At 36.5% G+C, this 14617-nt stretch overlaps 1 protein-coding gene across 2 annotated transcripts; it reads right to left on the reverse strand.

Annotated features, from left to right (window-relative positions):
* Window positions 1–1207: 1207 nt before the first annotated feature.
* On the reverse strand, window positions 1208–14295 carry CCNL1 (cyclin L1). 2 transcript variants are annotated; one of them, XM_016143449.2, is made up of 11 exons: window positions 13403–14266; window positions 13055–13129; window positions 12480–12589; window positions 6674–6794; window positions 5517–5581; window positions 3702–3801; window positions 3501–3605; window positions 3262–3403; window positions 2906–3017; window positions 2696–2794; window positions 1208–2018 (listed from the first exon to the last, which is right to left on the reverse strand). In XM_016143449.2, the coding sequence occupies exons 1-11, from the start codon at window positions 13703–13705 to the stop codon at window positions 1670–1672; spliced, it is 1581 nt and encodes a 526-aa protein (XP_015998935.1). In that variant the 5' UTR covers window positions 13706–14266; the 3' UTR covers window positions 1208–1669. The 2 variants fall into 2 exon arrangements, with proteins under 2 accessions (XP_015998935.1, XP_015998944.1); XM_016143458.2 differs by lacking the exons at window positions 1208–2018; window positions 2696–2794; window positions 2906–3017; window positions 3262–3403; window positions 3501–3605 and adding an exon at window positions 5264–5277 and having other exon boundaries at window positions 13403–14295.
* Window positions 14296–14617: the final 322 nt, after the last annotated feature.

Raw genomic sequence — 14617 nt, forward strand, 5'->3', positions numbered from 1 at the left:
CAAGAAAAAATTAGGATATGGCAAAGCCACCTCACACACCTACCTCACCCCTCATGCAGCTGTATCCTTCACATCTTCCATCTTCACAACCCTCACCCTCAGCGCAATTTCAAAACAAGGTTAAGGTAGGTAAAAATTCGGACACCATTAAGAACTCAAGATTAATCTGTTAAACAGGGCCTTTATTGACATTTGCTTTGCCCTTCTTCAATGCCTGTCATGTAAACAATGTTTACCAGAGGCAATTTAAACTCTACGGAAACGTTATGGCTTAGCAATATTATAAATTATGTAGAAGCCTTTTAGGCTACATTCTTATCAAGTTGCTCTTTCATGGTAGACCAGGTTAGTTTTTATAGTTAGAAATACAACGGATTTAAATAGCATAGACAACTTTTTACCTTCAAATGAATCCCATTTCCTTAGACGTAGCTGCTTTATAAGGATCTTTCCAGCCTCAATACCCACCACTGGTCAACATTTGGAAATCTTCACAATCCTCTTCAGAAACATTTTAACATCTTTAGTAAGTCTTCATCTCTGTGGGTGTATTTGATTTTTTCAAACAGCAACAAACCATTTGGAGCCAAGTCTAGTGGACAAGTAATCAAGGTAGATAAAAAATATATAATGAACTTTCTATGGCCTTTTAAGATCTCTAAATTTACTTCCAAAATACTGGGAAAATAACTATTCTAAAAATTCATTTGGATACATGACATGGCTTTTTCAACAAAACTTTTTGTGGTCAATTTTATCAGAGGTTTCCTGAATTCTCCTAGCCTAGATAAATATCACTAAATATCTAACTTGAAGAAAAACTTTAAAGCTCAATAGTGGGGCCTGTTTATCGTTAGGTTAAAAATTTTGTTCTACAGGACAGCTCACTTAAAAATAAAACTAACTTAAAAGGTTAAAAATTTTGTTCTATAGGACAGCTCACTTAAAAAAAAAACTAACTTAAACTTATGGTACCACTTATATGCAAATCAGGTTTCAACTAGAAGACTAAATCAATGCTGCAAGATAAAAATGTTACTCTGTTGGAACACTCTCATTTGTTTTCATATATAGTGAAGACCTGTACGACAACTCTCAATGTATACCTAAAGGAGGAAAAAATAGTTTTGTCAGAAAATCAGTACAGCCATTTTACTACTAAAATTTTGCTTTTTAATAATTTATTTAAATAAAATATTTGAAGCAGTTTAGAAAAACAAGATTTGTATTTTATTTCCTGTAAAAATCTTTACACATGCAGACAAACCAGTGTTAAGAAAGTATTCACCATCATTTAAACAAATAACCACTTAAATAGAACAGTGTCTGCAATTTTATCTGTATAAAAATAAGATACATTTTTACAGAATTCACACTCCAGTTCTTATAGCAATAAACAATACACAACTATAGTAAGTACAATTGAACCTGACCATGGTTTTCAATTAGATACTGCTAGGGCATTTTAATGTGCAAAAAAAAAAAAAAAAAAAAAAAAAATTAACACAGTTCTTTTTCAACAGAAATGTCCTCAGTGTTTCTAGAGACCTAGAGGGTTTTAAGAAATCAAATCCTAATCAGTTTGCTTTTAATGTTTTGATCATGAGTCCATACATCACACTGTAGATAGCCAAAACCAGGAACTGATGCAGGCTCAATGGAAGAAAAGTCAGCGCCTGTGCCTGCCATGTCCCGAGCGACTGCCACCATGGTGCTTGCCTTTATGGGACCTCTCAAAGGAGCGAGATCTTTCACGCCTGTCCCTATGATGTCCCCGTTCATGCCTGTGTTTCTTGGCAGCATCTGAGTGATCCCGAGACTTGCTCTGAGATCGAGAACGAGATTTCTTCCTTTTGTGACCATGTCTATTTGAACTTTTTAAATCATCTCTGGTATGCTTGGCCTTCAGGTGAGGAGAACCATGATTGTGATGTCGTCTTGGGCTTTCACTGTGACTGCGGGATCTGCTTCTTGATCTTGAGCTGTATGTTCCAGATCTACTCCGCCTATTATTATAACTTAGATAATAACAATTTGAAGTTTAGATTCCGTTTCTAATAAGAACAGATTTTGGTGGTGGTCATAACAAGCTCAAAAAACTATCAGACCTGTAACAAGTCGGACTGAAGACTTTCATTAAATTTCTCTCCCCACCCCATCACCTCCCATCCAGCATATATTAGACAAATCTTAAATACACTGTCTATATTCTGAGGGGAGTAATAAGCAATTTTTACAGAATGTTCTATATAGCTATGGTTGTTGGTGAGTATCTCCCATATGCTTAAAAGAGCCACAAATAGCTAGCAATCTAATTACAAATTAGAGAAGATTCTTTGGCTATGGTCTACTTACTTATTAAAAAGTGGTTAATAAGATATTCATGTTTTCTAACTGAAATTAGACAGAAAGACAATGTTTTCACATTATAAACAGAATTATTATATATCTTGGATAGCACTTTAGCCAGATCCTACACTTCTCCAAAGTCATGGGCAAAACAGAATAGAATACCATCAAGCTACAGCACCACAAAACAAAAAGCCACATACACAAAGAATATTTCTGAACTCATTTCTCATAATCTACCTCATATAAGCCTAATCTAGCCTAACTTTAAAAACTACATTCAAATTTCTTTTAAAGCAGTAACTTTTCAATTCTCCATGTTTTCCCTAAAAGAATATTTACTTACTGTCTTCTTGGAGTATGTGATCTAGAATGTGATCGTGTTCTTGACCTTGATCGACTTGCACTTCTGCTATTTCTACTTCTCTTGCTGTCTTTTCTTACACTTCAAAAACAAACAAACCCCACAACATTTTAGTTACATACTTAATATATTATAAACTAAACACACAAAAGATGATTTATCAGGTTAGTCTTCTAAATCAAGTACACTCACCCATTATAAGGGCTTTTGGAAGCCTGCTGTCTGTCCTCAGGTTCTTTTTTAATCGTCTTCACATTAACAGAGATTGGTGACTTCTCTTCAGCTTTTACTTCTCTTGGTGATGCTTAAAAAAAATTAAAACAACATCATAAAGACATGCCAGCCACTGGGTTAACATGGTCAAAAAGCTGTTTCTAAATATAACTCAAAGTATCATGCTTTCAAGTCTTTAGTTGGTTATCAAAACAGTAACAGCTTCATTTTAACACAACTGTTAAAATGTTTCTACACAACTGTTAAATGCTAAAGCTTTCTTACAACCACACACTTTCAGTGCCCAAATCATTTCAATTCTGAATAAATCTTACATGGTTTAGAGGCTGGAGAAAATCCACCAAGGGTTGAAAGGGCTGGAGTTCCATCAGGATTCAATCCCTTTGCTTTTAATTTGGCTTCTTGTAGGGCTACTTTTCTTTTCTCTACTTCTTTTTCCAGTAATTCATAGTTTGGCTGTTAGAGGAAAATGAAGTTATTATCTCTCATTGAGACCATCTTAGAATGTTAGCACTGAAAAAGTAACAGCAAGAAAATGAATAAACAAAATTACCTTTTTTCTGGTATAAAGCCTAAGTGTTTCTATGCAGATTTCCTGGATCTCCTCTTCCGTCGTACCGAAAAGAAGAAACCAGTGGGGACGAGTTGGCAATGGAATCTACATCATAAAAACATGATAATTTAGATGAAATTTTCAGTGTTTATTAGGAGGACTGACTTATCTTATAGGACTAAACAAGCTATATATACCTACCTGAAGAGCTCTAGCTGCAAGGTAGATGCAAGCGCATGCTATAGTCTCTGGTTGAAATCGAACAAATACATTGGTTCGAAGACTGTCATTCATATAGTTCCTGAAAAATATTTCAACCGTAAGCTCTGTACATAAATAAATGTTCTGAAGCTTACATAAAATTGGAGACTCAATCCACTTTATTCTTTTTTCTTCTCATATTTATATTCATATCCTCATATTCTAACATGTAATAATTCATAACTCAAAAATCAAGATAAAAATGTAACACAAGGACAATTCGGCTTTTTTATATATGACCAAAATCCTTTAAAATAATTTTATAGTACTATGAATAGAACTTAAGTTTTTTAAACATATTTCTCTGAAAAGTAATGCTTTGAATGTCAATTTTGACTAATTTCAGAAATGATAAACCACTCCAACAATACTTCAAGCCATTAATTATTGACCATCTCTCCTTTATCCACAATGAAAAGCAGTGTCAACCAAGTTCTTTCAAAAACTCAAAGTACTGTGACAGGGGTAAAAAGGTTAAGTACTCACCAAGTTATACTTATATTAAGAAAACTAAGCTACTTCAGAAAATGTAGGTAGGGAAGTGAACAATAAAGATATACAACAGCCTTGTTTATATACCTTTTTTTTTTTTGCAACTAAATACAAATAAAAGCAATAAACTACTTCAGTTAATAAACTGCTGGACTTATTAGTGAACCCTCCCCACAACATTCCTAAAGTATTGAAGAAATTTTACAAATTGTTTACAAGGTTAAACTAAAAAACTACTTAATAATCTTTACCCACGATAACTGCTCAAATCTGTCTTATAGAACATATATTTTAAATGTCATGCATTTTATAAAAACAATGATACTTTCCTAATATCACTAATATTTACTGAGTCCAAAAGAAGCATGGCAGTCATTAAGTCCAGAACAAAAGTTATGTCACTTTAGTCTTGCACATCAACAATCTTAAAACAGTAGTTGTGGCTGGACCACATACTATTTTACCTTTAAATAAGCCAGCACTCTAAATCATACATCTGTATCTCTAAAGTCCAAGTTCTAAAGTGCTTAAGTTAATATTTCTTAAAAATGAAGTACTTCTTAATTCTAATGTTATTGCCTGCAGTGACCCAGCACTATAAATTTATCCAGCATGGGAATGGTGCCCATTTTAAGCTGCAAGTTTTAGTTTCCTTTGGTAGAATTCATGCTACATGTACTAAAAATAGAAATCTAGTCAAACTCCTAACAAAAAAAATTATTTAATTCATAATGGTTGGACAACAAATCTATCAAAAATGAACTATTCATTTTGATAGTACAGGTATACATTAAATACATAGGCATGTTGAATAGTTACTTCTAGAAGCAAATATACAAATCCTTTTGACACCCCGACAGAACTAGAAGATGCTGCCAGATGGATATGGACCACCACTTCAGTGAATCTCGGATGAGAGCTTGCACTGGATTGGCTGGAGAGCAGGGTAGCCAATCAGGCCATCCTGTGGTCATGGGCTGAAGTGCAGAGGGCAGAGTTCTATGACTTACCATCATGGACTACCCTTTAATTAAAGAGTAGAAAAAAGAACAAAGTTAAACTGAGTTCTCCATTAAAAGCAATTAGTCAAGCCAAGAAAACAGGAAGCAGAAATAAGCATTATTTACCTTTCGATTAAAAAACAAAAAACCAAAAAGCACCAAAAGAAACTATCTCATTATTTTGGAAAAAGGAAACTGAAACTTACTTTATTTCTGCTTCTGTTTTCCTGGCTAGGAAAGAAACGTAAGAAAAGCAACTTACCAGGCAGTTTGAACCAGGGTTTGATTACGTTCACATTCTAAGACTTGTAAATACATAACAATGATCTAAAGGACAAGGGGAAAAAAAACTCAGTTTAGCATATCATTGGTTCTTTCAGAGTCAATGAATTTAAGTAACTGCAAATGTTAGGTGCATGTTTTAATCTTTCTATAAACTGCATGGATAACCAGAGCAACCTAAAATGTACCCAAATCAACGTGGGTTACATTACTATGTAACAAAAACTATGTTTAGAAATATGTTCCAAAGTTGTACAGGAAAAAAAAACTAAATTAATTCAATAAAAAATATCCAATTTTTCATGTAAACTTTACTATATGGTGGGCACTGCATCCTGCAGACAAGCTAAAGCTAGACTATAGCATTTAATTTCCAAGGTGTAACTATGTATGTGCCAAAGCCCTAGAGATGGTTATGGTTTTAAAGTTACACAATAACTATGATACATACTGGAAGTATTATCATAAGTAATCAAACACTAAATATTTCTACATTAAAGCTTATCACACTGAAGTATAAAGACTACATATAAATAGCTTTACTTCAGTTCAGCTGAGATCTTTCTGAATCTGTGTTATCAACATTCCCATTTTATAATTTCCAAGGTGTGGTATCTAAGAACAATCCACCAAGGTCACAGAGCTGATGGCAGACACGTTTTGGTATCACACAGTCCTGCCCTCACAGCACCTGTTCTCCTAACTATTTTGCTATTACTTATGTTGGTCACACACAAAACCAAGAGCTGCTCGAGAAGCCTTTGCACACTGAAAGGTTAACAGTGAACAGCCACCATTCTTTGAACATTTTACTACACAACAGGTAGCATGCCAGTACTTTTGCACATATATATTTTTATTCCTTGGAGTGTGTTAATTCATAATCTCCATTTCTAGGTAGAAAAACTGGGTTAACCACAAAGGCAAGTAGAACTTATCTATGTCCACACAACAAAGTGAAGATCTGAATTCCAAGTGTTCTTGATTTCCATTTTTCTGATAAACTTCAATGCCCAAAAGGAAACTTTTAAACACCAAAGTTAACTCTTAAATATAAATGTAATAAATTCATGTAAAATAAAATTTTAAGGAAAGTGCTAATACTTACGAACGTAATTTCTATACTCTATGACTCACCTTATGGGGATGCTTGACATGAACACAAAATCCCAACTCCTTTAGCACCCTCCTCTCTGCCTTGATAACTTGATTTTTGGTGTTAATGTAGTTCTGATCAAGGATCAGGGGGCTTGGAGTCCTATAGTTTGTAAGAAATAAAATCAAAACTGTTTTGCACATCCAAAAAATTTTATTTGTGGCATCTCCGTTTTCCCTTCCAACCAACTATTGGCAACAGAAACCAGCTTTTTAAACTCCTGCAAACAAGTTAAAGCATTAATCTTGTGCTGTCCAAGTTATGCTAAGTATGTACTTTCTAGACTAAGTTCTTACAGAAACTAACTCGACTTTGTAATGAAAAAACCATTTAATTATCTTGGATTTATCGTTATTTTCATATAGATTATATTTTGGATATATATATGTTGATTAACTTAAGGAATAACCTGCCTTATTATCAAACCCCATTAGTCTCCACTGACCCTTTAAATGACGAAACTAATGTGCTCTTGGAAATACTATAAGAACTTCATAAGATTACAGTGATTTCACTCATTTTACAAAATACCAACTCTTGACTAGTTCATGGCCAAAAATAAAATTAGGTGAAAAAAATGGTAGGTAATACAGATTCCCCCAAAATGGGTCATTAGTTTAAACAAATTATTCCAAGAATCTGTTATAGAAAATAATCTGAAAGCTAAAGATTTAGCTCGATTACAAAAAAAAAAATTGAAAATCAGACTCAAAACTCAAAGTGATCAATAAAAACCATGACTAAGATCAGTCAGAACTGTAGTTACTAGGCAGAGTATCATCGGCATGCAATGCAGAAGGGAAGACCATAGTGATGGTAACAGAGCAATCAATACTCAAGGTCTCTGTGCCAGATGAAATTTTGATAGCTTCCAAACTTATGATGCAGAAAGCTATATGTCAATTGGTGGTTCAATGCTTTAGAAACAGCACATTCAATTAAAAGATTTATTTAAGCCTTGAAATTCAAAACTGGTTTCTTACTAAAAGGCTTGCTTTTTTTTCAGGACTCGGACTTTCATTAATAAGAATATAATAAAATGTCTTCATGTCCTTCATTTAATACATTTTAGATCCAACCAACAAAAAAAATTACATTTTTATTAAAATACTGAAATATGGTATATGTAAGGGTAGAACATTTAAATATTTCTCCCGTCCTTATTTCACTTTCAGCCAAGAAGATTCAAGAGTTTCTGCCCTGGGCAAAACACATCATCTATTTTTTAAAGAGTCATTCTGAGTATTACCCCAACTCACAGCTCATTTTACTATGCATACCAAATCCAGAAAAATGTAAGCTCATACTTTAAAATCAAAAATCTGTTTAAATACATCCACTTAAAGATTAGGAAAAAAAAAAAAATCTAAAATAAGCTGCATTAACTACTCCTGTAGTGACCTGTTATAGAGCAAAAATCAGCTATCATTTTCTTTTCAGATTTGAAATTACAAAGACTGGACTAGACTATTTCAAATTATTCTACCATTTTTTAACATCAAATAACATTATACAAAAGTTGGCAAAACTGACAAAATGGAAAATAACTGTTAAATCAACAATGCTGAAAATGGCCTTCACTCAGTTTAATTACTATTACAGATATGAAAGGCATATGAAATGAGGCCAACTGGGGAGGGGACTGATTTCTAACATAATATCACAATGAATCCGTTTTTATCGAAACAGGCTACAAGTTAATTGCTCTTTGGGGAAAAAATCAAATTTAAACCAACGAGAGCAATAAGTATATACATGCAAATGTATTTCGAAGATCTTAATATTTATGATTTTTCACAAGATTTCATCACAACAGGTAAGAAAGTTGGTAAGAAATTAAATCCATCTCAAACTCTTACTGATGACCTAATGGCCCTTCCTTCAACAGGCATTAGGAGATAAGACCACCTTCGGTGTTACAGTTGCAGGCCACTTTAACTTTTAATTCAACACACTGCAATTCAGACAGTAAAACTGCACCATTAGAATCCATACAAAAATAAAATTTTACAATAGCAGTTTTGTCTCATTTCTCCCCATATGTTAAACAAATTCATTTGTATCTCTTATTAAGCTTGCTTTAAGAATTGCCTTCAAATTCTGGTAAAAATTCATTTTTCTTGCAATCGATCAGCTAAACACTTGTTTGAATTATGGCTACTAACTGGTGCCGATCAGGCTTCATCATTTGTTAACTCTGCTTAAACAAATTGTTACTTTCCATCTTTTTTGACACAATCTTTACTTTCCTTTTTTTAATGTCAAAATCCCAGTATCATCAAACCAATGAAGGAAACCAAACCCATTATTACTGGAATTCCACTATGTACTCAACTTCTTGCTTAGGCCTACTAGTATTTGCCATTTTCAAAGTTAACTTTGTGGGTGTATAATCCAACACCTCCATTTTGTTCAGAATTGGTTTTACCTCACCAATCAAGGAAGTGAGTCAATAAACATGTAATTTACAACTACTGTACAGGTTATGTAGCAGAAGTTGAAAAATGTGTCCCAATAAATCAGCAAGAAAAGGTTCAAGAAAATTGTCTTTAAGCAACTGTGTTATTTTACTTATATTAACAAAGTATCAATTAATACTTTCTGTAGCAACAAGCCCATTAAATTAAATTAAGGCTTGCTAGAATTTCTTCCTCCCCAATCAGGTAAATCTTCCTTTCCTTTAAGTTTGAAGGTGTCATTTTTAAATCTCTTAAAGAGAAACCATCTAGTTGGGGCGGGGGTGGGGGGAGAATAACAAACCACCAAACCTAAAACTTTTACCTTCCCTGCTTTTAAATTTATCATATTTTTCAAAGTAATTTATACAAAAATAACTATTTTCACATTTCAGTCCTAAAAGAAAATCTTCGGCTTTGGCCATTGGAAGTTTATTATCTGGTCTTTTAGAGTAGCTATTTTTCCTTTAGCATGATTAATTTGGCTGAAATACACCTGAATAAAAAGAAATTAGAATTAGGAGGTCCATCCCAACATAGTTAAGTTTCACTCATGCAGTGCAAGGACCAAGAAAATCTGGAACTAGTTCAAGGAACTATATTAAAATGAGATGAGTAGTTTACAAGGAGGTAGACTGCTGCTCAATACACAGAAATTTGTAACGCCTACTTCAAAAAAACCATTCTCTCTCTAGCAATGTTTAAACAAGCTGAAGACTGCTTTTAGAACCACCAAAATAAACAAGAGAGGGAGGATGGACTAAATAACAAGTCCACTTAACATCCTTCCAATTTCTCATCTATGATCTATACATGTTGAAAATACCACACCATATGCACCAATGAATGGTTGCACAAATCTCTGGAGATTTAATTATCTTCTTTTAGACAAGACTTATAGTATGAATGTGGGATCTTTAAAACTACAGAAAACCCTTAATTTGCTGGGAAGATGCTATATCTCAAAAGTAAATTATAATTAGAAACTATTAAAATAAAAAAGTAATCTTCCCTTTAAATTCGGCCATTTATTCTGAGTTTTTAAAAGACAATTATTAGACCACAAAAATAATCAGGGTGGGTAGTGGGCGAATCAAATAATCTAAGATGTGGCTTGGGAACTGGTACTTTTTAAAAGCTCATCTGGTGATTCTAATGTGTGCAGCCAGGGCTGAAAAACAATGACCTAAGGCTACACAAATGATCCCTCTTTGTAAATTTTCAAGGTCACACTACAATTTAAAGCTATGCATAATTACATTAAAATAACATCATTAAGATAAACTGATATCCTTCGCCTAACTAAAATTGAATACTAATACTTTCTAATGACAATCTACGCAAAAAAATATTAAGCTATACTTCTAATAACTTGGACAGCAAAGACAAAAGCTTGTAACAAGAAACAGGAGTTTTTCTAAATGGTTCACCAGTGGCCAACCTGTTAGTCCCCGATTCCAGTGACCTATTCTCAGAGCACTGGCTTCTCCTTGGGGATTTTCGATACTTCACTCACTGTTGCCATGACGACAGCTTCATCTCTATGTACCACTCCACATCACCCAGGCTTTGGTAAATGTAGCTGGTCGCTGTATAGTCGGTTGCAAGGGAAAAAAGAGTTGAAGTTAATAACATATACAAGTTACATGTCTGAGTAAACTTGTAATATGCATAGAAACACTTTTATATCCTGCTTAAAAAAAAAAAGCTTCCATGCAATTAACTCCTTTAAAATTCCATGCTATAATCGGGATTCTAAAGTTGAAACAAAATCTCACTGTATTACTCAAAAAAACAAACAAACAAAAAAAAACCACGCACTGTTACACCAGACACAACAGTCAGGTGAGATGTTTTAAATTCCAAGGTTTTTATAGTTAAGAACTTCACTGACATCAAGAAAGAATAAGTCTCAGAAAAATTTCAAAGTACAAATAATTATTTTAAGTGATAACAGTTGGCCCAATGGTTCAAAGAATAACAGAAAGCAATTGCTTTTAAACAAACACAGAACCCTTTGACTTATATATAGAGCCTTTTTATTAGTGTCATTTTGTTTTAAACACCCTGAAGAATCAGGCTAGATATCTAAATACAAATTTTAGCTCAGACCATACTAAATACCAAATTGAAATCTTCCCAATTTCCAGGCATTCCTCACCAAGAAGCTAAAAGATACTTTAAAATGAAATAAAAAATTAGTCTATCCCTGGATATGGTTAGGGTGAATGAGAAAAGATGGCAGAAAAAGAAAAGTAAGAAAACTGAAAAATGCTGTGAAATCTATCTAGGTAGCAATGTTTCAGACTTTATCGTTTTAGGCTACTATTTGCTTCTCTGACTAGTTCTATTACTGTCGACTTAGACTCAGCCAGTAAGGACCACTCAGGTAGGATACTAATTTAACACTAACCAACATCCAACCCCCAAAACAACTTAAAATCCTTTTATAACTAACTTCTCATTCAAACTCAGTACATGTTTGGCTAACATCACAATTTCTTAAAAAGTGATAACAAGGATTAATTTGCAACAAGAACTAGAAGTCACCCGTAGACACAGGAAGTCCTGCAACTAAAATTTTTGACACTTGTGTCACATGAACACGCAAGTTCACATAAAGTTGATGATGTAGCCACACGACACCTATAAGCCACTACTCTGGTCTCTATTTTCTTACAAGATAGAATACATGAGCCTTATCTAAAATACAGCCCAATCGATTAAGAGTTATTTTTCTAACCCACTCACTAGACTATATCTAACCAAAACAAATACCTGTTCAATCCCTTTGACTTCAAACTTTATCATTCTGCAGTCCTTTCAGATCCGGTATTATGCGATATATCGTAGTTCAATGTTGAGAGGTATTCTAACAAAAGCCAACCTCAATTGATAAAGAATTAACCAAGACTTAAGCAAAAAAAACAATCTACACAAGACTTTGCCGCAACATTAACTTGAACTGCAGTGTTTAACCTTCCAGCCTTCAAGTCTTCCAGAGAGGGGAGGGGAAAAACAACTTACAGAATACACTCACACTTGAGCCAAATGTATTCCCTTTCTTGTTTAATCTTAAGCCACAGGACTGCTTCACAGCACTGTTAGGATTGTCCATAAATGCAACTGCCTCTACAAACTACAGATAGCTGGTTAATTATGTTTTTTTTTTTCATATCAAGTATCAGTGTGCTCCTATGTGAATTTCAACACCTAAATAAATTTTCCTTTGCATGGGTTTTAACTTGAGAAGAAGGAATGTTTTGATTTGATGGTCGGTGCACAGTACAGTAGCAGCAAGAGATGCTGGGTTCAATAATGCCAATCTTACCTTTTTCCTCTTAACTGGCGTAGGTGGTGAAATACATTAATCACATCTCTTATTCTTCTAGGTGCTTCTTCGATTTTTGATGCAAGATTAATACAAGCCATGGCAACAATCTGAAAGAACCAATGATCCAATAAGAAGTTGTTAGATTATGATACTATTAAGTAAGAAAAAGTGCCCCTCTCAAAATCTAACAAACTTATTTTGATAAAGGAACTTTAGGACACAATTGGGACAATCTTTGGTGAAATAGAATAACAATTATTATTTCCAAGCCATAAGCTTACCAGCTACACTACCACAATTTTTTTACTGCCTAATCCCTCATTAATTTTGGATCTAGAATCAAACAGAGTCTCATGGGAGTTTTCTAATTACTGATAACAGGACACCTGGGCTCACGATCCATCTTTTAGTTTTTAAAACATCCCAAAGTCCCTACTTTCCAGTGGTTGAGATCTAGGTACAAAGTCTTAAACTAACCACTCCCTTTCTGGATAGCTGGCTGCTGACACCAACCCCCTACTTCCCATTTCCGGATGAAGAAATCCTCTTCCACTCGCCCCCGCCCTGCTTACCTCGAAACTGTGTTTGACGAAAGACTTGGAGTAGAAAAAACGATGAAACAACACCTGCCCCGTTGCCATCGCCACCTGCAGACGAGAAAGAAGAACGGAAGCCCAGGGGTCAGGCGGGCCCGCACCAAGAGCCGCCGCCATTTTGTGCCGCCGCTCGCTCCCCCTCCCCCGCCCCACCACTTAGAGCAAGAAAGCTTTGCCTCCCGGCTCTCCCGCCCACGGCACGCCCGGTGTCTGGCGGGGACCCGCGGCTGGAAAGCCCGAGAGTGCCGTCCCCGCCCTGCCAGGACACGGCGGTACCGTGATACAGCGGAGAAAAGATGCGCCTAGCCGGCCCGGGGCACTGACCTGCGGCAGCCGGAGGAGGATGCCGGCGGCCTGGATGAGCTCGCAGCCCAGGATGCGCAAGTCCGTCTCGCTGGGCAGGTCGAGACCGTCCTGCATGGACGGGGTGGGCGAGAGCCGTTCCTCCGGAATCAGTGAGTGGTCGATGGTGAGCGAAACTTCCGAGTAGAGGCGGTCTCCGATCAGAATCCCTCCCGTCGTGGTCGTCGTCGTGGTTGTCGTCCCGGAGCTGGAACCGCCGGCACTGGGGGCGGCCGAGGAAGCGGCGGCTGCAGCGGTCGCTGTCGGGTGAGGCCCGGACGCCATAGTCTCAGCGAGCTGCACGCACGCCCAACGCAGCCGGAACCCGGAGCGAAACTAACCAGCGTCCTCGGCGCGACGGATATTCCCGTGACCGCCGGGTTCTGGACCGCTTCACGCAGCGTGCGCTTCCGCTCTGACGTCACCACGTCCGGCCGGCGCGCGCCAACTAGTCCCTGCAGGCCGCGCCTCCGCCCGCGGCCCCTCCGCCTGTGCCTTCCCGGGTTCTGTGGTTGTCGTGTGGGGACCTAGGTGACCTAGGTGACCTGTATGCTGGGGCCCCCGAGTGGTCAAGGCGGCAGTCTTTTTAGCTAAAGCAGATCCAAGATGCGTTCGTAATATTTTTAGCCACAAGAATAACAAGGGAGTTTACAAGTTACTTTATCTCCAAGTTAGAGTTGGTAAAATTTAATGTAACTCCTGCGCGATTTTGGTAATTTGTCTAGAACATGGGTTCCCTTGCTCCCATCTCTCGCCCTCTCCTAACTTTTCGCCTTTGCGCCGGCGCAAGTTCGTTGTATGCAGAAGGAAGCGTAGGGCCGACTTTCGTCCTCATCGACCTGTAAAATGGTAACGCTGATGTCCTGTACAAACGAACTTGTAATTTAAAGTGACCCTTAAGGAATCTGGAGAGGACTGCTTCAAAGTATTTTTAGAAAACGGGAATGTGAACCATATCGGTTCCCAAAACGCGGCGATAAGCATGTGGTATGTGAAGTAGGGCAAAGACTTAATGACTGGGAGGGCGGCTTTTTTCACAGCTTCAGTTGCGAAACTGGCCGAGCCAGTGACAGCGCTGCAGCTTTCAGTAATCTGGACAATCCTTAGTTTCCAAAAATAGTCTTAGGGTAAGAACCTTACAGAGGTAATCTGATTATTCCCAGAGAGTCTACGTATTCATTCGTGGTTATGGCAATT

The sequence above is a fragment of the Rousettus aegyptiacus genome, unplaced genomic scaffold (assembly GCF_014176215.1).
Source record: "Rousettus aegyptiacus isolate mRouAeg1 unplaced genomic scaffold, mRouAeg1.p scaffold_m13_p_4, whole genome shotgun sequence".
Lineage (NCBI taxonomy): Eukaryota > Metazoa > Chordata > Mammalia > Chiroptera > Pteropodidae > Rousettus > Rousettus aegyptiacus.

Excerpts from the sequence above, each read along its gene's own strand:
- CCNL1 (XM_016143449.2), bottom strand. The coding sequence starts at position 13,705 with ATGGCGTCCGGGCCTCACCCGACAGCGACCGCTGCAGCCGCCGCTTCC. Across the intron at positions 3,802-5,516 it reads ACCCTGGTTCAAACTGCCTG|GAACTATATGAATGACAGTC; the intron begins GTAAGTTGCTTT and ends AATATTTTTCAG. Across the intron at positions 2,795-2,905 it reads TCCAAAAGCCCTTATAATGG|TGTAAGAAAAGACAGCAAGA; the intron begins GTGAGTGTACTT and ends TTGTTTTTGAAG.